This window comes from Nerophis lumbriciformis, linkage group LG32 (assembly GCF_033978685.3).
Source record: "Nerophis lumbriciformis linkage group LG32, RoL_Nlum_v2.1, whole genome shotgun sequence".
NCBI lineage: Eukaryota > Metazoa > Chordata > Actinopteri > Syngnathiformes > Syngnathidae > Nerophis > Nerophis lumbriciformis.
In genome coordinates, this window is record NC_084579.2 from 1,988,648 (window position 1) to 2,010,357 (window position 21,710).

The 21,710-nt window shown below is 42.8% G+C and overlaps 1 protein-coding gene across 1 annotated transcript in view; it reads left to right on the forward strand.

Annotated features, from left to right (window-relative positions):
- Positions 1–21,710, forward strand: part of LOC133574596 (wings apart-like protein homolog) — a 53,709-nt gene that overhangs the window by 3,257 nt on the left and 28,742 nt on the right. Inside the window, exons 2-5 of the mRNA XM_061926776.1 lie at positions 6,791–7,245; positions 11,389–12,052; positions 18,334–18,668; positions 18,730–18,854. Coding sequence (XP_061782760.1) covers positions 6,813–7,245; positions 11,389–12,052; positions 18,334–18,668; positions 18,730–18,854 — 1,557 coding nt within the window. The 5' untranslated portion in view covers positions 6,791–6,812. The remainder of the gene's footprint in view (positions 1–6,790; positions 7,246–11,388; positions 12,053–18,333; positions 18,669–18,729; positions 18,855–21,710) is intronic.

The following is a 21,710-nucleotide window of genomic DNA, read 5'->3' on the forward strand; positions in this document are numbered from 1 at the left end:
GTGCAATCACAAACATACGTATATCAACATGGACAGAGCTGAGTGAAAAAAGCCACCCGGCCTCTTCGCGTAAACTTAAACTTACCTTAACCACTCGCTCATCTTTTCTTCATTCATCCCTTCGAGTTAGCTTTTATGATGACGCCGGCTGGAAAGGTCTCTTTTGGCAAGGTCTTCCTTTTGAATATCACCATGGGTGGAAGTTTCTGGCCATTAGCATGGCAAGCTAGAACCACAGTGAAGGATGACTTCTCATTCCCTGTGGTGCGAATATTCACCGTACGTGCTCCCGTTGTATCCACAGTGCGGTTCACAGGAATATCAAAAGTCAGTGGAACCTCGTCCATGTTGATAATGTTCTCTGGCCGGATCTTTTTTTCAGCTATCTTGTTTTTACAATATGCACGGAAAGTAGCCAGCTTTTCTTGAAAGTCTTTAGGCAGTTGCTGTGAAATAGTAGTCCGTGTGCGGATGGAGAGATTGCGTCTTTTCATGAACCGGATCCCTGTCACTTAGTAGGAGCCATTTTGTGGTCTTTACAGATGTAAACACACAAAGGAAATGAAACGTAATATCCGCGCACTTTTTCTTCTTCTACGGGGGCGGGTGGTTGCTTACAGTAGAAGAAGAAGCGCTTCCTCTTCTATGGGGGCGGGTGCTTACCTTGGCGGTTGCTTGCGTAGAAGAAGAAGCACTTCATGTTCTACGGGGAAAAAAGATGGCGGCTGTTTACCGTAGTTGCGAGACCTAAACTTTATGAAAATGAATCTTAATATTAATCCATATATAAAGCGCACCGGGTTATAAGCCGCACTGTCAGCTTTTGAGTAAATTTGTGGTTTTTAGGTGCGGCTAATAGTGCGGAAAATACGGTACTTTGTTCAAGGATTATAATACACATGTTGTATCATAGTGGCATTACCACAGGTAACAATCATTATTACACTGTAACAATCATTTGTATCAACAATGTAGGAATAATGAATATACCAACAATGGTAATAGACAATATAGCAATAATGGTAATAGACAATATAGCAATAATGGTAATAGACAACATAGCAATAATGGTAATAGACAACATAGCAATAATGGTAATAGACAACATAGCAATAATGGTAATAGACAACATAGCAATAATGGTAATAGACAACATAGCAATAATGGTAATGGATAACATAGAAATAATGGTAATGGACAACATAGCAATAATGGTAATAGACAACATAGCAATAATGGTAATAGACAACATAACAATAATGGTAATAGACAACATAGCAATAATGGTAATAGACAACATATAAATAATGGTAATGGACAACATAACAATAATGGTAATAGACAACATAGCAATAATGGTAATAGATAACATAGCAACAATGGTAATAGACAACATAGCAATAATGGTAATAGACAACATAGCAATAATGGTAATAGACAACATAGAAATAATGGTCATAGACAACATAGCAATAATGGTAATAGACAACATAGAAATAATGGTAATGGACAACATAGCAATAATGGTAATAGACAACATAGCAATAATGGTAATAGACAACATAGCAATAATGGTAATAGACAACATAGCAATAATGGTAATAGACAACATAGCAATAATGGTAATAGACAACATAGAAATAATGGTAATAGACAACATAGCAATAATGGTAATAGACAACATAGCAATAATGGTAATAGACAACATAGCAATAATGGTAATAGACAACATAACAATAATGGTAATAGACAACATAGCAATAATGGTAATAGACTAATGGTAATAGACAACATAGCAATAATGGTAATAGACAACATAGCAATAATGGTAATAGACAACATAGCAACAATGGTAATAGACAACATAGCAACAATGGTAATAGACAACATAACAATAATGGTAATAGACAACATAGCAATAATGGTAATAGACAACATAACAATAATGGTAATAGACAACATAGCAATAATGGTAATAGACAACATAGCAATAATGGTAATAGACAACATAACAATAATGGTAATAGACAACATAGCAATAATGGTAATAGACAACATAGAAATAATGGTAATGGACAACATAGCAATAATGGTAATAGACAACATAGCAATAATGGTAATAGACAACATAACAATAATGGTAATAGACAACATAGCAATAATGGTAATAGACAACATAGCAATAATGGTAATAGACAACATAGCAATAATGGTAATAGACAACATAGCAATAATGGTAATAGACAACATAGCAATAATGGTAATAGACAACATAGCAATAATGGTAATAGACAACATAGTAATAATGGTAATAGACAACATAGCAATAATGGTAATAGACAACATAGAAATAATGGTCATAGACAACATAGCAATAATGGTAATAGACAACATAGAAATAATGGTAATGGACAACATAGCAATAATGGTAATAGACAACATAGCAATAATGGTAATAGACAACATAGCAATAATGGTAATAGACAACATAGCAATAATGGTAATAGACAACATAGCAATAATGGTAATTGACAACATAGAAATAATGGTAATAGACAACATAGCAATAATGGTAATAGACAACATAGCAATAATGGTAATAGACAACATAGCAATAATGGTAATAGACAACATAGCAATAATGGTAATAGACAACATAACAATAATGGTAATAGACAACATAGCAATAATGGTAATAGACTAATGGTAATAGACAACATAGCAATAATGGTAATAGACAACATAGCAATAATGGTAATAGACAACATAGCAACAATGGTAATAGACAACATAGCAACAATGGTAATAGACAACATAACAATAATGGTAATAGACAACATAGCAATAATGGTAATAGACAACATAACAATAATGGTAATAGACAACATAGCAATAATGGTAATAGACAACATAGCAATAATGGTAATAGACAACATAACAATAATGGTAATAGACAACATAGCAATAATGGTAATAGACAACATAGAAATAATGGTAATGGACAACATAGCAATAATGGTAATAGACAACATAGCAATAATGGTAATAGACAACATAACAATAATGGTAATAGACAACATAGCAATAATGGTAATAGACAACATAGCAATAATGGTAATAGACAACATAGCAATAATGGTAATAGACAACATAGCAATAATGGTAATAGACAACATAGCAATAATGGTAATAGACAACATAGCAATAATGGTAATAGACAACATAGCAATAATGGTAATAGACAACATAGCAATAATGGTAATAGACAACATAGCAATAATGGTAATAGACAACATAACAATAATGGTAATAGACAACATAGCAATAATGGTAATAGACAACATAACAATAATGGTAATAGACAACATAGCAATAATGGTAATAGACAACATAGCAATAATGGTAATAGACAACATAGCAATAATGGTAATAGACAACATAGCAATAATGGTAATGGACAACATAGCAATAATGGTAATAGACAACATAGCAATAATGGTAATAGACAACATAGCAATAATGGTAATAGACAACATAACAATAATGGTAATAGACAACATAGCAATAATGGTAATAGACAACATAGCAATAATGGTAATAGACAACATAGCAATAATGGTAATAGACAACATAGCAATAATGGTAATAGACAACATAGCAATAATGGTAATAGACAACATAACAATAATGGTAATAGACAACATAGCAATAGTGGTAATAGCTAATTTTGGTCTTAAATTTCGATTTCGATTTATCGGTCCCCGTGGGGAAATTAATTTTCACTGACCGTACATTTAAAACAATACACATTACACATCACGAACAAAAATAGAAACATTTGATTAATAATCATGGATTTTTGTTACTTGGAATTTTTTGTTATCTTAGAAATAGGCTAGTTGTTCCCCTTTAACATGTTTATGTTAGCATAAAAAAGTAATTGAGTTGGTTTAGGTCAGGGGTCGGCAACCCAAAATGTTGAAAGAGCCATATTGGACCAAAAATACAAAAACAAATCTGTCTGGAGCCGCAAAAAATTAAAAGCCATATTACATACAGATAGTGTGTCATGGAATTAAGAGGACTTAAAGGAAACTAAATGAGCTCAAATATAGCTACAAATGAGGCATAATGATGCAATATGTACATATAGCTAGCCCAAATAGCCTGTTAGCATCGATTAGCTTGCAGTCACGCAGTGACCAAATATGTCTGATTAGCACTCCACACAAGTCAATAACATCAACAAAACTCACCTTTCATGCACAACCTTAAAAGTTTGGTGGACAAAATGAGACAGAAAAAGAAGTGGCATAAAACACGTCCTAGAAAGTCGGAGAAAGTTATACATGTAAACAAACTACGGTGAGTTCTAGGACCGCCAAAATTAGTAGGACAAAACGGCGCTCGCCAAATACTCGAATCAGTGAAGCATGTTTAATTTAAACAGTGTGCTTTGCAACAATTAGGGAGGTTTGTATCATGTTTGTCCTCCTACAGAAACCATATTAAAACAAAAATAGATTTTTTCCCCCTCATCTTTTTTCCATTTTTCATACATTTTTAAAAAAAGCTCCAGAGAGCCACTAGGGCGGCGCTAAAGAGCCGCATGAGCCGCGGGTTGCCGACCCCTGGTTTAGGTGATTGTAGAGCTGGCATGACAATGACTTCTGTTTTGTTTGATCAGCTGTTTTACTGCCGTGTTAATTGGCAACAATTAAGATATGTAAATAAACATTTCTGTGTAAATAACTAATTTCACAATGTATATATCTGCCACTTATAGTCCGGTGCTGCTAATATACAGGTAAAAGCCAGTAAATTAGAATATTTTGAAAAACTTGATTTATTTCAGTAATTGCATTCAAAAGGTGTAACTTGTACATTATATTTATTCATTGCACACAGACTGATGCATTCAAATGTTTATTTCATTTAATTTTGATGATTTGAAGTGGCAACAAATGAAAATCCAAAATTCCGTGTGTCACAAAATTAGAATATTACTTAAGGCTAATACAAAAAAGGGATTTTTAGAAATGTTGGCCAACTGAAAAGTATGAAAATGAAAAATATGAGCATGTACAATACTCAATACTTGGTTGGAGCTCCTTTTGCCTCAATTACTGCGTTAATGCGGCGTGGCATGGAGTCGATGAGTTTCTGGCACTGCTCAGGTGTTATGAGAGCCCAGGTTGCTCTGATAGTGGCCTTCAACTCTTCTGCGTTTTTGGGTCTGGCATTCTGCATCTTCCTTTTCACAATACCCCACAGATTTTCTATGGGGCTAAGGTCAGGGGAGTTGGCGGGCCAATTTAGAACAGAAATACCATAGTCCGTAAACCAGGCACGGGTAGATTTTGCGCTGTGTGCAGGCGCCAAGTCCTGTTGGAACTTGAAATCTCCATCTCCATAGAGCAGGTCAGCAGCAGGAAGCATGAAGTGCTCTAAAACTTGCTGGTAGACGGCTGCGTTGACCCTGGATCTCAGGAAACAGAGTGGACCGACACCAGCAGATGACATGGCACCCCAAACCATCACTGATGGTGGAAACTTTACACTAGACTTCAGGCAACGTGGATCCTGTGCCTCTCCTGTCTTCCTCCAGACTCTGGGACCTCGATTTCCAAAGGAAATGCAAAATTTGCTTTCGTCAGAAAACATGACTTTGGACCACTCAGCAGCAGTCCAGCTCTTTTTTTCCTTAGCCCAGGTGAGACGCTTTGCGCGCTGTTTCTTGGTCAACAGTGGCTTGACACGAGGTATGCGGCAGTTGAAACCCATGTCTTTCAAGCGTCTCTTGGTGGTGGATCTTGAAGCACTGACTCCAGCAGCTGTCCACTCCTTCTGAATCTCCCCCACATTTTTGAATGTTTTTTTTTTCCACAATCTTGACCAGGGCGCGGTGATCCCTATCGCTTGTACACTTTTTCTGACCACAGTTTTTCCTTCCCTTTGCCTCTCCATTAATGTGTTTGGACACAGAGCTCTGAGAACAGCCAGCCTCTTCAGCAATAACCTTTTGTGTCTTTCCCTCCTTGTGCAATGTGTCGATGGTTGCCTTTTGGACAGCTGTCAAATCTGAAGTCTTCCCTATGTTTGTGTAGGCTTCAGAACTGGACTGAGAGACCATTTAAAGCCCTTTGCAGGTGTTTTGAGTTAATCAGCTGATTAGTTTGTGGCACCAGGTGTCTTCAAAATTGAACCCTTACACAATATTCTAATTTTGTGACACACGGAATTTTGGATTTTCATTTGTTGCCACTTCAAATCATCAAAATTAAATGAAATAAACATTTGAATGCATCAGTCTGTGTGCAATGAATAAATATAATGTACAAGTTACACCTTTAGAATGCAATTACTGAAATAAATCAAGTTTTTCAAAATATTCTAATTTACTGGCTTTTACCTGTGTGTATATATAAAAAAATATGTTTTTCCAAAGATTCAGCAGGTGCGTCTTATATCCTGGTGCGCTCTATAGTCTGGAAAATCTGGTATATTCTTGGGGTGACGGTTTATCAAATAGCTGGTCATATTACTGGTATTCCCCGCGGTGTGCAGTGTCCGTGCTGCCACCGCACGCTTTCGCCAGGGTTTGTATGTTGGCAACATAACTCAAAAAGTTATGGACAGGTTTTGATGTTCAGAGAAGAACTGCACTCACCAAGCTTTGGTGTGATGCGGCAATATTGTGAGGATTTTGAAAGGTCGGTAGCCTGGTGTCTACAAACTAGTCTTGAAGAAGGATTTATTCTCACGCCGCTTCTTCTCGCTCTCTGTTTAGAAAATATGAGCCAGACGCAACGATGACATCCAGATTCGGTAAAACCTACAGCCGCAAGGGAGGAGAGAGCACGTCCAAGTTTGATGAAGTCCTGTCCACCAAGAGGGGCACCCTGAGCACAAAATGGGGGGCCACCACCTACAAGGCCAAGGTGGGCTCCAAGCGCGCCGGCGCTCCCAACAGCGCCTCGGTCCTGGACGTCCACAAGAGAGCCCGGCCCTGCGGGGATGACTCGGAAGACCCCTTCGGCTTTGACAGCGACGAGGAGTCCAAGCCGGTGTCCTCTCGCAGCAGCAAGTTGTCCCCTGCCAAGGCGGAGAAGATCTCTGTGGACTCCAGGAGCTGGTCCAACTTCCACGAAGGACTTCATGCCTCCACGCAGGAGACGTCACGGCCCGCCAGGAAGCAGTCGGGACTGGGCGAGGACACCAGTCCATTCTTCAACAGCAGCCAAGGTAACATCTGGATCCTCATTACTAAACACTTTCTCTCTTAAAGGGGCAGGAATTGAAATATGGTCTTTTTTTAATCCTTCATCATGCTGGGACAATCCCAACTAAGCAACCCATTATCCACCACTAGAGATGCGCGGATAGGCAATTATTTCATCCGCAACCGCATCAGAAAGTCGTCAACCATCCGCCATCCACCCGACCTAACATTTGATCAGAACCGCACCCGCCCGCACCCGCCCGTTGTTATATATCTAATATAGACGATGCAAGGCATTAGTGAGGTTATAAAGCTTTTGCCTGTTAAAGAAAGGAGACTGATCCAATGCAGCACAGACATTCGCGTGCCACGCTGTCACGACCCAGACGCACACCAGTGCGCAATCATATGGGAGCCGCGCTGAGCGCACCTCCAAGCGCGTCTCGCTGCCGGCGACGGCCGAGTATGGGCCCGGCGCTCAAGCGCCATCCATTTTCAGGGCTAGTTGATTCGGCAGGTGGGTTGTTACACACTCCTTAGCGGGTTCCGACTTCCATGGCCACCGTCCTGCTGTCTATATCAACCAGGGTGAGCCCCACCCCTTTCGTGAGCGCACTGCGCACGGAGTGACCCCTGTTTCGCGCCCCCGGCAACAGGGGTGGCGGGCAGAGCGCGCGGAGTGACCCCTGTTACGAGCCCCCGGCCACGGGGGTGGCGGGCAGGTAAGCTGCTTACCTGCTGCGCGTGACGCCGGCTGCGGCGAAGGCGGACGAGGCGGGGTGTCGGTGCGGTGGGCGCGGTGGTGACCCTGGACGTGCGTCGGGCCCTTCTCGCGGATCGCCTCAGCTACGGCTCCCGGTGGGGCCCTCTCGGGGGAAGGGGCCTCGGTCCCGGACCCCGGCGAGGCGTCCCTTCTCCGCTCCGTAAAAGTGTCCATCTCCTTTTTTTTTTTCTTCTTCTGTTGTGGCATATGCTGCAGGTGCCTGCTCGTTTTTCGTATGTGGGTAACAACATTTAATTATGTATATATATTTCCCAATTGGTTTAACTGCCACCCGCCTGAATCTATTTAAAATCTTTTTTTTTTTTATTTCAACCGCCCGACCCGACCCGCGGATAAAATCTAATTTTTTTTAATTTCATCCGCCCGATCCGCGGATAATCCGCGGACTCCGCGGTTGTGCCCGCAAACCGCGCATCTCTATCCACCACCAAAATTTGGCATTTTGACATATCAATATCGGCCTCTTTTTTGAACGATATCGGCCTTTGTTTTTGTTTTTCTCCCGCTACAACTGTACTACATCAGCAGATATTACGTATTTCAAAATTAATTAGTCAAGTAATTTGTAGACCTAGTGTCAGAATATAATACGTATTTACATTTTCACTTTGTTTGTACCATAAATTCCCGACTATAAGCCGTTACGTTTTTCCTACGCTTTGTACCCTGTGGCTTATAAAACGGTGCGGCTCATTTACGGGTTTTGCCTTGCTAATGGCCACAATGTTTTGTGTCCAATAGTTTTAATTAAACCCACGGCGCCATCTTTTGGACAGGTTGCGGGTTGAAAATGTGCTTTAACGCCTCAAAATTGTGATTAAAACCGTCCAAAGCGTTTTTTGCTCGAAAGGATTCCTCATTTACCACTCCAAGTAACATTTGTAAGTTTTACAATATAACTAAAACAATTCTTACTTATAAAAGCGTCCCATGTGTGATGTCTGTAGGAGTGTTTTCATGCATAAGTGTATGTGCTACTGTGATGTAATCAAGCTAGCGTCGTTAGTATTAGCTAATATGCTAACAGGTATACGAGTGCCTGTGTTAGTATTATTACGATCACGATTGCACCAAGTAAAATTCCTAGTTTGTGAACAATGGCAATAAAAAAAACCTCTTCTGATTCTGATTCTCTTACAATGGCATTCTTTTTGTATTGTTTCACTTTCACAAATTCCTCAGTAAATTCACCAAAACGTCACCGTGAAATTATTGAGTCTGTTTAGCCAATTGGAGAGCTAGCTTGCGCAGCTAGAGGCTCCATGACCATGACATTTTGTTTTGTTTAAGGTACGTAAATAAAGATTTACGGAATATTTCTGTGTAAATAACTTACTTATATATCTGCGGCTTATAGTCGGGTGCGGCTAATATATGGAAGTGTATATTTTTTCTTATAAAATTTAGTGGGAGGGGCTTATATACCGGTGCGTGCTCTATAGTGTGAAAAGTACGATAAACTCGGAATAATTTCTTGCACACAAAGGGACTTTGAGGGCAAAAAGCGAGGGATTTCAAAGAGTAGTACGCAGTCGTTTTGACTTGTAAGTTATTGTGTACTGTTGGCTTTGTTTTAAACAAACAATGGAAAGTAATGGTGATGATAGATGTAACATGTCCATTCATTACCAATAAAAACAGCCGATACTGATAAAAATATATTTCAAAATATGAAATATTAGCGCCATCTGCTTCAGACCACGCGTCACTCACACGTGACTACGGACCTCAGCTGCCCCCTGGTGGTTGTGAAGGTGTTGCAAAGCCTGCTTGTTCAACCGTCATCCTTATTTCATCATTGATCCTACAAGTTTGTCAAATTATCGGCCCATTTCTAAATTACCTTTTGTGCCAAAAATTTTGGAGAAATGTGTTTTGGCGCAACTACAGCCTTTTTTAGATGAAAATAGCACTTTAGATCCATTTCAGTCTGGATACAAAGCTTTGCACAGTACTGAATCTGCACTTTTAAAGGTTTTTAATGATTTGCTTTTAATATCTGATTCTGGCAGCTCTGCCATTTTAGTGCTTTTAGATCTTCCAGCTGCCTTTGACACAGTCCACCACACAATTCTTTTAGATCGCCTGAGAGACTGTGTGGGTGTCAGAGTGGTTCAGATCCTACCTGTCAGAAAGGTCCTTCTCTGTCAGGCTGGGGGACGCCACTTCTTCTTCTGCTCCGCTTTACTGTGGTGTCCCCCAGGGATCTATTCTAGGCCCCATCCTGTTCGCTCTATATCTCCTCCCTCTTGGAGAGATTTTTAAGAGGCATGGGGAGTGTCTTATCACTTTTATGCAGACTGCCAAATTTATATGCCTATTTCAAAAGGCCACGGCCCCCTGACACCCCTTCTCAACTGTCTATGCCACGTCAAGGCTTGGTTAGCCCAGAATTTTTTAAATAATGAATGAGGGAAAAACGGAAATTTTAGTGTTTGGTCCGGCCCTCACTGACTTGGGACCATTGCAAAATGATGTGCGTCCCAAAGTCACCAGCCTTGGCGTCACTATAGACAGTGATTTTAAACTTGACAAACAAGTCAATGGCGTTTTAAAATCGTGTTTTTATCATCTTCGTCTTTTAGCAAAGGTAAAACCGTTTTTATCTTTTAACCTTTTTGAACAAGTCGTGCATGCTTTTATTTCAAGTGGCCTGGACTACTGCAATGCACTTTATGCTGGCATTAGCCAAAAAGCTCTCTCCCGGTTGCAGTTAGTCCAGAATGCGGCAGCACGACTTTTAACAGGGGCCAGGAGACGCCAGCATATAACCCCAATCCTTGAGAGTTTGCACTGGCTCCCTGTTCATTTTAGAATAGATTTTAAAACCTTGCTGTTTGTTTTTAAAGCTTTACATGGACTGGCACCTCAGTATATCTCGGACCTCATCCAAACTTACAATCCTGCGCGCGCTCTGAGGTCCGAGAGCCAGCTCCAGCTCGTGGTGTCCAAGACGAGACTTAAAACCAGGGGAGACAGGGCCTTCTCTGTGGTCGGCCCTAAGCTCTGGAACACTCTGCCCCTCCATATTCGAACTGCTCCCACAGTGGAGTGTTTTAAGTCTCGTCTTAAGACCCACTTTTATTCTCTGGCTTTTAACACTACGTGAGTTGTGTGGTCCTCTGTTGTCCTCTGTGTTTTTAAAATTTTGCTTTCTATTTACTGTTTTAATTGGTTTTACCCTTTGAAATGGTTTTTAATCATATTTATTTTTTATTGTTTTTAATTGTGTTTAATATTGTTGTGCAGCACTTTGGAAACATTTTGTTGTTTAAATGTGCTATATAAATAAAGTGGATTGGATTGGATTGGATAGCAGACTAAATCACAGTCCTGATTAATCGTGCAGACCTATTCCTTGAATAATGTTGTCCCATTTCAGCAGAACATTTCCAGAACTGGTGTTCGTCTTCAGAGCAGCACCACAGCTACTCCTGGTACCAGAACGCCTCCGAGCGCGACCAGAAGCCTCTGGCGCAAACCACCACCCTGAAGACCACGTCCAAGGCCGACTGCGCCTACAGCTCCTGGGACTCCCTCATGGGCCTGCGACCGCCGTCGCCCAGCCAGGAGCCGCGTAACCCCGCCCCCTCGCTCTCCTGGACTACGGCGGGCGTCTGCGAGCCGTTGAACAGCCGCCACCAGAAGCTGCCCTCGCCTCCTGGACTGCGCAGCCCCGCAGGGAGCCAGGGTCTGGACAGCGACCTTCTGTTCGGCTTGGAGACGTCCGATTATTCTCAGACGCCGTCGTCGCTTGTGAGGAACTCAAACTGTCGGACGTACAGGAGGCCCAGCAAGCAGCCCTCCTCCAAAGACTCTGCCCCCTTTGCCAGCAGCATTGTGGCTCCAGACGCTCTCTCTAGCAGCGCTGACAAGACCAGGACCAGGGACTACACCGTGCTCCACCCGTCCTCCGTCTCCATGTGCACCGTCACCATTCAGGGCGGCAGCAGGGAGGAGGCGGCGCCCTCTAGTGGCGGCGGCGGTGCCACGGAGCAGGTGGACGCGGCATGGCAGCGCAAGAAGATGGAGCAACAAACCATCAGGTACTACCACTCACCCCCAAATGTCCGGCACCCCGAGCTATGGTTGCGTTTATTAACAATGTACGTTCAGCGTTAAGAAGGTTAAAAACAAAACAAATTGTGAAGGTGCGCAGAAGCATTGGTGATGGAGGGGGACAGACAGAGAGAGCGCGAGCGAGAGAGTTATGATAAACGCGCATGCTTTTTATCCATAGATTTATCACATTTAATTTTTTATTATCTATAGCAGGGGTGTCAAAAGTGTGCCCCGGAGGCCATTTGCAGCCCACAGCTAATGTTTTAAAGGCCCACGGCACATTCTAAAAATACTATTCAAATAAACAAAAACATAACAAAAGTGAAATAAAAAAGCTTAAAGGTTAAATGTAATTTAGAAAAAGTTGCAATGTTGACTAATAAAACAAAGCTGTTTTTTTTCCCTTCAAACTGTCATTGCTCAAAACATAATATTGAATCAAAATCAATGTTATTATGAATTATTGACCTATCCAAGGTTCCCATTACTTCACATCAAATATTCCACTAAGAAAAATATTTTTGGTGGAAGATTTTGCAAATTTGGTAAATAACCAAAAAATGTATACCGTATTTTCCGCACCATAAGGCGCCCTGGGTTATAAGCCGCGCCTTCAATGAACGGCATATTTCAAAACTTTGTCCACCTATAAGCCGCCCCGTGTTATAAGCCGCATCTAACTGCGCTAAAGGAATGTCAAAAAAACAGTCAGATAGGTCAGTCAAACTTTAATAATATATTAAAAACCAGCGTGATGTGGGCGCGCATGGAGTCGTATATCAACATGGACGGAGCTGCGTGAAAAAAGCCACCCGGCCTCTTCGCGTAAACTTACCTTAACCACTCGCTCATCTTTTCTTCATCCATCCATCCTTTCGAGTTAGCTTTTATGATGACGCCGGCTGGAAAGGTCTCTTTTGGCAAGGTCTTCCTTTTGAATATCACCATGGGTGGAAGTTTCTGGCCATTAGCATGGCAAGCTAGAACCACAGTGAAGGATGACTTCTCATTCCCTGTGGTGCGAATATTCACCGTACGTGCTCCCGTTGTATCCACAGTGCGGTTCACAGGAATATCAAAAGTCAGTGGAACCTCGTGCATGTTGATAATGTTCTCTGGCCGGATCTTTTTTTCAGCTATCTTGTTTTTACAATATGCACGGAAAGTAGCCAGCTTTTCTTGAAAGTCTTTAGGCAGTTGCTGTGAAATAGTAGTCCGTGTGCGGATGGAGAGATTGCGTCTTGGAAACCTGTCGCTTAGTAGGAGCCATTTTGTGATCTTTACAGATGTAAACACACAAAGGAAATGAAACGTAATATCCGCGCGCTTCTTCTTCTTCTACGCGGGCGGGTGGTTGCTTACAGTAGAAGAAGAAGCGCTTCCTGTTCTATGGGGGCGGGTGCTTACCTTGGCGGTTGCTTGCGTAGAAGAAGAAGCACTTCCTCTTCTACGGGGAAAAAAGATGGCGGCTGTTTACCGTAGTTGCGAGACCGAAACTTTATGAAAATGAATCTTAATATTAATCCATATATAAAGCGGTTATAAGCCGCACTGTCAGCTTTTGAGTAAATTTGTGGTTTTTAGGTGCGGCTAATAGTGCGGAAAATACGGTATTTTGTTGTTTTCTTACTGTACCGAAAATGAACCGAACCGAAGTATGTATCGAACCGAAATTTTTGTGTACCGTTACACCCCTAATATATATATATGTGTGTGTATATATATATATATATATATATATATATATACACCGTGCTAATGTTAGCATGCTAATTTTAGCATGTTAATATTAGCATGCTAACGTTTTATGCAAGCAGTTTAGCTAATTTCATACTTTTTTAACCTAATAACCATGAATTCTATTACCTGGTGCCATCTTGAAAGTATGCAAGCTGTGTCACTGTTGCCATGCCAACGTTACCATGCTATCATTTTAGCTAATTTCTTACTTTTTAGCCTAATAACCATGGATTCTGTTACTTGGTGCCATCTTAAAAGTATGCTAGCTGTTTTACTGTTACCATGCTAATGTTAGCATGCTAACATTTTAGCTAATTTGTACTTTGTACATGATGTCATCGAGCCAACACCACAGATAGATTGCAGTCAATGTTCCCTCTAAGGCAATTGCACACTGCTGATGCACATATCAAATCTGAGCCGCGCACAAAATAAAATCCAATCTGAACTGAAAAAGAAACTAGTTGAGGCAATACCTGAAGGAATTGTGTGTGAATGCTCCAATGCTGAAGTGGAACTGAAATGCTGACAGAATGTAGTTTGAATGTAGGAATAGTTTGAATGTTGAAGAGTTTGAATTTCCAGGAAAACCAGAATTAGGTTTGGAACTTGGGAAAGTGTTAGTTGGATGAGTGGAATGTGTTGATGTTGGAGTGGTTTGAATAGGTTAAAAAATGTAGGAATTGTGCAACTTAAAAAATGTCCCATTCAAATTCAATGGGAACTTCCTGGAATTTTGGGAAAAGCGGGATTTAAAAAAGAAAAGAAAAGATTAGGAGCGTGAATGAGCTGAATTGATGGTGGAAACTTTACACTAGACTTCAGGCAACGTGGATCCTGTGCCTCTCATGTCTTCCTCCAGACTCTGGGACCTCGATTTCCAAAGGAAATGCAAAATTTGCATGGTTGGGTGATGGTTTGGGGTGCCATGTCATCTGCTGGTGTCGGTCCACTCTGTTTCCTGAGATCCAGGGTCAACGCAGCCGTCTACCAGCAAGTTTTAGAGCACTTCATGCTTCCTGCTGCTGACCTGCTCTATGGAGATGGAGATTTCAAGTTCCAACAGGACTTGGCGCCTGCACACAGCGCAAAATCTACCCGTGCCTGGTTTACGGACCATGGTATTTCTGTTCTAAATTGGCCCGCCAACTCCCCTGACCTTAGCCCCATAGAAAATCTGTGGGGTATTGTGAAAAGGAAGATGCAGAATGCCAGACCCAAAAACGCAGAAGAGTTGAAGGCCACTATCAGAGCAACCTGGGCTCTCATAACACCTGAGCAGTGCCAGAAACTCATCGACTCCATGCCACGCCGCATTCACGCAGTAATTGAGGCAAAAGGAGCTCCAACCAAGTATTGAGTATTGTACATGCTCATATTTTTCATTTTCATACTTTTCAGCTGGCCAACATTTCTAAAAATCCCTTTTTTGTATTAGCCTTAAGTAATATTCTAATTTTGTGACACACGGAATTTTGGATTTTCATTTGTTGCCACTTCAAATCATCAAAATTAAATTGATTTGAATGCATCAGTCTGTGTGCAATGAATAAATATAATGTACAAGTTACACCTTTTGAATGCAATTACTGAAATAAATCAAGTTTTTCAAAATATTCTAATTTACTGGCTTTTACCTGTACACAGGGGAAACAACAACCAACTCAAAATAAGGCACGACAACTTGGTGGAGTTTAATTTTTTCACCTTTTCTGCTGGCGGTGTGCCTCCGTATTTGTTTTATGAAAAAAATGTGCCTTGGCTCAAAAAAGGTTGAAAAACACTGATCTATGGTATTTAAGTGTAATTGCTTGTTACTGTATGACTGTAGACTACTTCAGCAGACTAGCTGTTCCTATACTTGTTCAATGATTTTGGGGCCAATATCTCTAGCTAGCTAGGTTTATGTACCACCACAGTCTCATAATGAACCCAAAATATTTCTCCGTTAGCCGTGATGCTAATTTTCTCTATGTTAAATCCCATTCATTTATGCTAACAACGTTAGCAATCTGAATTTACCTTTTTTGCGATCTGTAAAGTCCAACTAGCAAATAGTAAATGAAAAGGTGTAGTTTCCTCTGCCTTCTGTTCTGCTAGCCATTCCGTTGTCATACAAGAATGCAGCTTATAGTTTGATTTAGCATGTTCATTTATTCATCTAGCCTATTTCTATTCATGTGTCCATCAGTAAGATATTTTTAAAGACTACTCCAATTGTTTAGCTGACTATTTATATCTGTGTGTGGCATTGCATTAGTCTTTTACAAGAATAAATCAATACAAAGAGAATAATGCCACGTATGATGTGTGGAGACATTTCACCCCAACCAATGTAGGCGGAAAGGCGGTGTACATTTGCAAATACTGTGCAAAGAGCTACGTCAGGTATGCCACAAAGATGCAGCAGCATATAGACAAGTGCCCAATAATATATCATTATTGGAATTCCCGCCGCCTCAGGAAGGGGAAGCAGTGCAGTGTCAACACCGTGTATGGTGGGGATGGTGCTCTGCTGACCTCGACTGCGGATGTTGTGGATCGGTGGAGGGAATACTTCGAAGACCTCCTCAATCCTACCAGCACGTCTTCCTATGAGGAAGCAGGGCCTGGGGAATCTGTGGTGGGCTCTCCTATTTCTGGGGCTGAGGTTGCTGAGGTAGTTAAAAAGCTCCTCGGTGGCAAGGCCCCGGGGGTGGATGAGATCCGCCCGGAGTTCCTTAAGGCTCTGGATGTTGTGGGGCTGTCTTGGTTGACAAGACTCTGCAACATCGCGTGGACATCGGGGGCGGTACCTCTGGATTGGCAGACCGGGGTGGTGGTTCCTCTCTTTAAGAAGGGGAACCGGAGGGTGTGTTCCAACTATCGTGGGATCACACTCCTCAGCCTTCCCGGTAAGGTCTATTCAGGTGTACTGGAGAGGAGGCTACGCCGGATAGTCGAACCTCGGATTCAGGAGGAACAGTGTGGTTTTCGTCCTGGTCGTGGAACTGTGGACCAGCTCTATACTCTCGGCAGGGTCCTTGAGGGTGCATGGGAGTTTGCCCAACCAGTCTACATGTGCTTTGTGGACTTGGAGAAGGCATTCGACCGTGTACCCCGGGAAGTCCTGTGGGGAGTGCTCAGAGAGTATGGGGTAACGGACTGTCTTATTGTGGCAGTTCGCTCCCTGTATGATCAGTGTCAGAGCTTGGTCCGCATTGCCGGCAGTAAGTCGGACACGTTTCCAGTGAGGGTTGGACTCCGCCAAGGCTGCCCTTTGTCACCCATTCTGTTCATAACCTTTATGGACAGAATTTCTAGGCGCAGTCAAGGCGTTGGTTCTGGTTTGGTGGCTGCAAGATTAGGTCTCTGCTTTTTGCAGATGATGTGGTCCTGATGGCTTCATCTGGCCAGGATCTTCAGCTCTCACTGGATCGGTTCGCAGCCGAGTGTGAAGCGACTGGGATGAGAATCGGCACCTCCAAGTCCGAGTCCATGGTTCTCGCCCGGAAAAGGGTGGAGTGCCATCTCCGGCTTGGGGAGGAGATCTTGCCCCAAGTGGAGGAGTTCAAGTACCTCGGAGTCTTGTTCACGAGTGAGGGAAGAGTGGATGGTGAGATCGACAGGCGGATCGGTGCGGCGTCTTCAGTAATGCGGACACTGTATCGATCTGTTGTGGTGAAGAAGGAGCTGAGCCGGAAGGCAAAGCTCTCAATTTAGCGGTCGATCTACGTTCCCATCCTCACCTATGGTCATGAGCTTTGGGTTATGACCGAAAGGACACGATCACGGGTACAAGCGGCCGAAATGAGTTTCCTCCGCCGGGTGGCGGGGCTCTCCCTTAGAGATAGGGTGAGAAGCTCTGCCATCCGGGGGGAGCTCAAAGTAAAGCCGCTGCTCCTCCACATCGAGAGGAGCCAGATGAGGTGGTTCGGGCATCTGGTCAGGATGCCACCCGAACGCCTCCCTAGGGAGGTGTTTAGGGCACGTCCGACCGGTAGGAGGCCGCGGGGAAGACCCAGGACACGTTGGGAAGACTATGTCTCCCGGCTGGCCTGGGAACGCCTCGGGGTCCCACAGGAAGAGCTGGACGAAGTGGCTGGGGAGAGGGAAGTCTGGGCTTCCCTGCTTAGGGTGCTGCCCCCGCGACTCGACCTCGGATAAGCGGAAGAAGATGGATGGATGGATGGATGGATATTCACATTCATTCCCATGGACGCTGTCCAACTTTGAATAATCCAAAAATGGTCAAAATTTCCAAACTTCCCGAGCTTAACTTCCCGTGGTAAATTTCCGGAAACTTTGCAACCCGAGCTCGGACACATGAAACATTTGAGGGAACACTGATTGCAGGCCTGTTATGTCTGTGTTCTCCAACAGTGCTTCTCAGAAAACACTTGGCTCTCCGGTAGCGTAGTAGGCCAAAGTATTCATTAACAAGGCGGAGTATGTTTGGCTACTGTAACATTACAGACTTCTTCGATGGCGTTTGAGAGTCATGGTTCTGGAATAATGCCATGCACTTGTTTCTCCGCACTTTTAGCCAGGACCAGTCCAGACCAAAGAAGACATGCAGCGTGGACATGTTTGGCTTCGAAGACGCGGACGCCCATCAGGAAGACGACGCCTCAGACGGCTCGTCCCATTACAAAATCCAGTACTTTGGTTTCGACGACATGAGCGACGGCGACGGGGCCGCCAACAGCGACGACGACTGCCGGCCCAAAGCCAGGAGGAAGGTGAAGAAGGCCATGGAGTCGCTGCTGGTCGCCGTGGAGGAGTCGCACGACTCTCCGCCCACTGCCGACTGCGACGGGCAGGAGAGACCGCCCGCCAAGCGCAGCAAAGTCAACCATCAGAAGCAGGAGAGCAGGACAGGTGAGCACCAAGGAACACGTCAGGAGCATGTCAGGATGTAAACACACCGCCATGTCTGCAGACGTCCTGAGCTTCTGTGAGGACGACCTCATGGTGGTGGCTGCAGGTCCCGTCAGACCCCCTCAGGACAAACCCTGCGACAAGAACCAGGACACCCACCGCAGGATCTTCAGTGCACTAAAGAAGGTGAGACTTGGACAGTAGTACATACCTTAGCAGCTTCATTGGAATTCTTAACTGAAAACCCCTCAAATGAAGGTCGTCCATTGAAATGAATTGAAAAGGTGCTCCTCCATCACAGTACAATTTCAACATGTAACTACAAACAAGTACAGAAGTTTTATAAAGTAATAATATTTACTTTGATGAGTGGACTTCTACGTTATGTCCCTCCAGCAGCTTCTCCATATTTTCCTGGATAAATGTTTAGATATGATTGAAACCTCCTGGGCTGGCGTTATGGACTCATCGTGCTTCAGTATGGTGTAGACCAGCAGTGCTACGCTCCACCAAGTTAGCCAGCTACACGCTCTCTCATCTTTCTTTCATTCCATGAATATCGTCCACTTCTTCTTTTCAGCGCTGTCCTCCACACTCACTTTCTTCACCACCACGCTTGGGAAAAAACAAAGTGATGTCCATCTGTTGCTGTGAGCTGCTGCTCGCACGTACGACCGGGTGTTTTGCGGGGTGACATTCGCTTCGCCCACGAGTGGTGGGAAGACTTGTAGATCGCGCATGTGCTTGCAATTTAAAGCATAACAATTAGCCCACAGACAGCTCTTATCTTAAAACACTCTTAAGTTGAGGTACCGGTCTAATTATCCGTGTGGTCAAGCAAACATGGCGGCCGTGTTTCTCATATTGGATGTTAGGAGTGACCATATATGGAAAACTATTGCAATATTAAACGTCATATATATACAGTGTTTCCCACAGGACAGGCATCTATTTGTGATGGTGAGGTCGGGTGGCGGGGGGGGGGTGGCAGCGGCGATGACCAAGAAGAACGCGGAGTTGGAATATAATTACAACATTTTATGTACATATTTATATACAGATTTGAACAATTAGTGATTCACGGAAATATATTTATTAATTGTGGTTCTTACAAAAAATATATCTTATAAAATATAAAAGCTAAAATGTCTCTTAAAGCTCTGCCCCTTTAATTAGTGAATACTAAATCATTTAACTTTAGCCTACTACTACAACCATATTATTTACCAGCAACATGAAGTGAAACAGAGGCAGAGGTGTCCTGCCACAGTCAGTCAACCTCCTCCTCCTCCTCCTGCTGCTGCTGAACAGGTCGCACCTGTGGTCCGGACTGTAGGCCTACCTCCTCTCCAAGTCGAGCCCTTTTCGGCCGTTGAAAATATTTTTCTATACTCATCTGTGTGAAGGAGTGAACATCCAACATTAGAATTTATTACTAACGAGCAAAACCGCTCTATGTACAGTGCTGTCTAACCTTAAGCGGCAGCAGCTCAACACATGCAGGGTTCAACATTAAGGTTTTTTTCTACTTGCCTGACTTCTCAAATCTACTTGCCCCAATATTTTTACTTGTCCTGCCTAGGTTTTTTTCTGGCTGTGTAGTGCTCATGGCTTATATCTTGCTAAAATTCTTCCCGTTGACTATTTACAACACTACACAGTATTTATTATTATTATTATTATCTATAATTACATTTAAATGGCATTGCATACATGTAAAATTAAATGCTATTTCACATTATTTGACCAGTAGCAGTTACACTCATCTGAACAGGTCAGCCACCTGTTTAAAGCCCGATCACAGTTGAAATCTTGAAATGAAGGGCCTTTTAATGGCCAAAACATTAACCTGGACAACATTTTAACAGCTGGTTGGCTCAGATTTTATTCTTTTCATTGCATTCACATGCTGCAGTGGACAGTGGACAATTTAGCTTCAGTCCACGTGTGTTTATTGACAACAGGGTTATAACCTGGACACGTTAGCTCATCGGTATGAAAACAGGTGACCGAGTCAAACGGCGGCGGTTTTAATGAAGCAGCGTCAGGCTGCTCACCGTCAGTGAAACGCTCGGTGAAATCGCGGATTAACGTTAAATATATGACGAGCCGCGAGCGATGCAGCTATAACCTATCTACCTATAACACCTGTAAAAATGAAGCAATGCTACCACGCTAGCAAGCGTTAGCTAGCCGGCTATGAGCCACCAAGCTGCTAACTATCGCCAAAAGGCACCATTTAAGTTTTTTTCCCCATGGCATCCTGGATCAAGGCTTTCAGCAGCTTTTGGACGTTTGAGGTAGAAACGTAGGAAGCGCCATCATTATGAAAAGTAGCCGGCGAGTATTTTGATCCCGTCCGTCCCTCTTCTTCTTCTTCTTCTTCTTCTTCTTCTTCTTCTTCTGGCCCACCAGGTGAATTAACTGCTATTGGCGGAGTTACAATGCATAGTAGGCTACCGCCACCTACTGCACCGGAGGTGTAACTACAAGCAACATTCACAGACAGTCCCATTGCTTTTATGAGCGGTCGAGCGAGTCAAAAGCCGAAAAATCCATTTGTGGCGGACGTAATTCTTTCGTGGCGGGCCGCCACAAATAAATGAATGTGTGGGAAACACTGATATATATATATATATATATATATATATATATATATATATGGTTCTTCAGTATTCAGGAAGTAAGCAGTTGCCTAAAATGCATTACTAAATTACTAAATGACAGCTTTACGGTAAATACAATTTTTAAAGGTGTTACTAACCGTCTGGAATTTTACCGCTGTCTATCATTATACCGTTTATCGTTACGTCCCTAATCCATTAACAAGTAAAGAGTCAAGGACGGTCACGGCATGTTATCGCCGTAAATGTTGGTACATTTTTAGGGCATTACTGCAAATCACAAGGGCGGTCGCGGCAAATGCTGCGGTTAAATTCGAGCCCTGTAACATCAAACATTATGTCACACTACTGGTCTCACTATTACTAAAAAATTATGTTAAAAAACAACTTAAAGCAGGCCTGGGAAAATGAAGGCCCC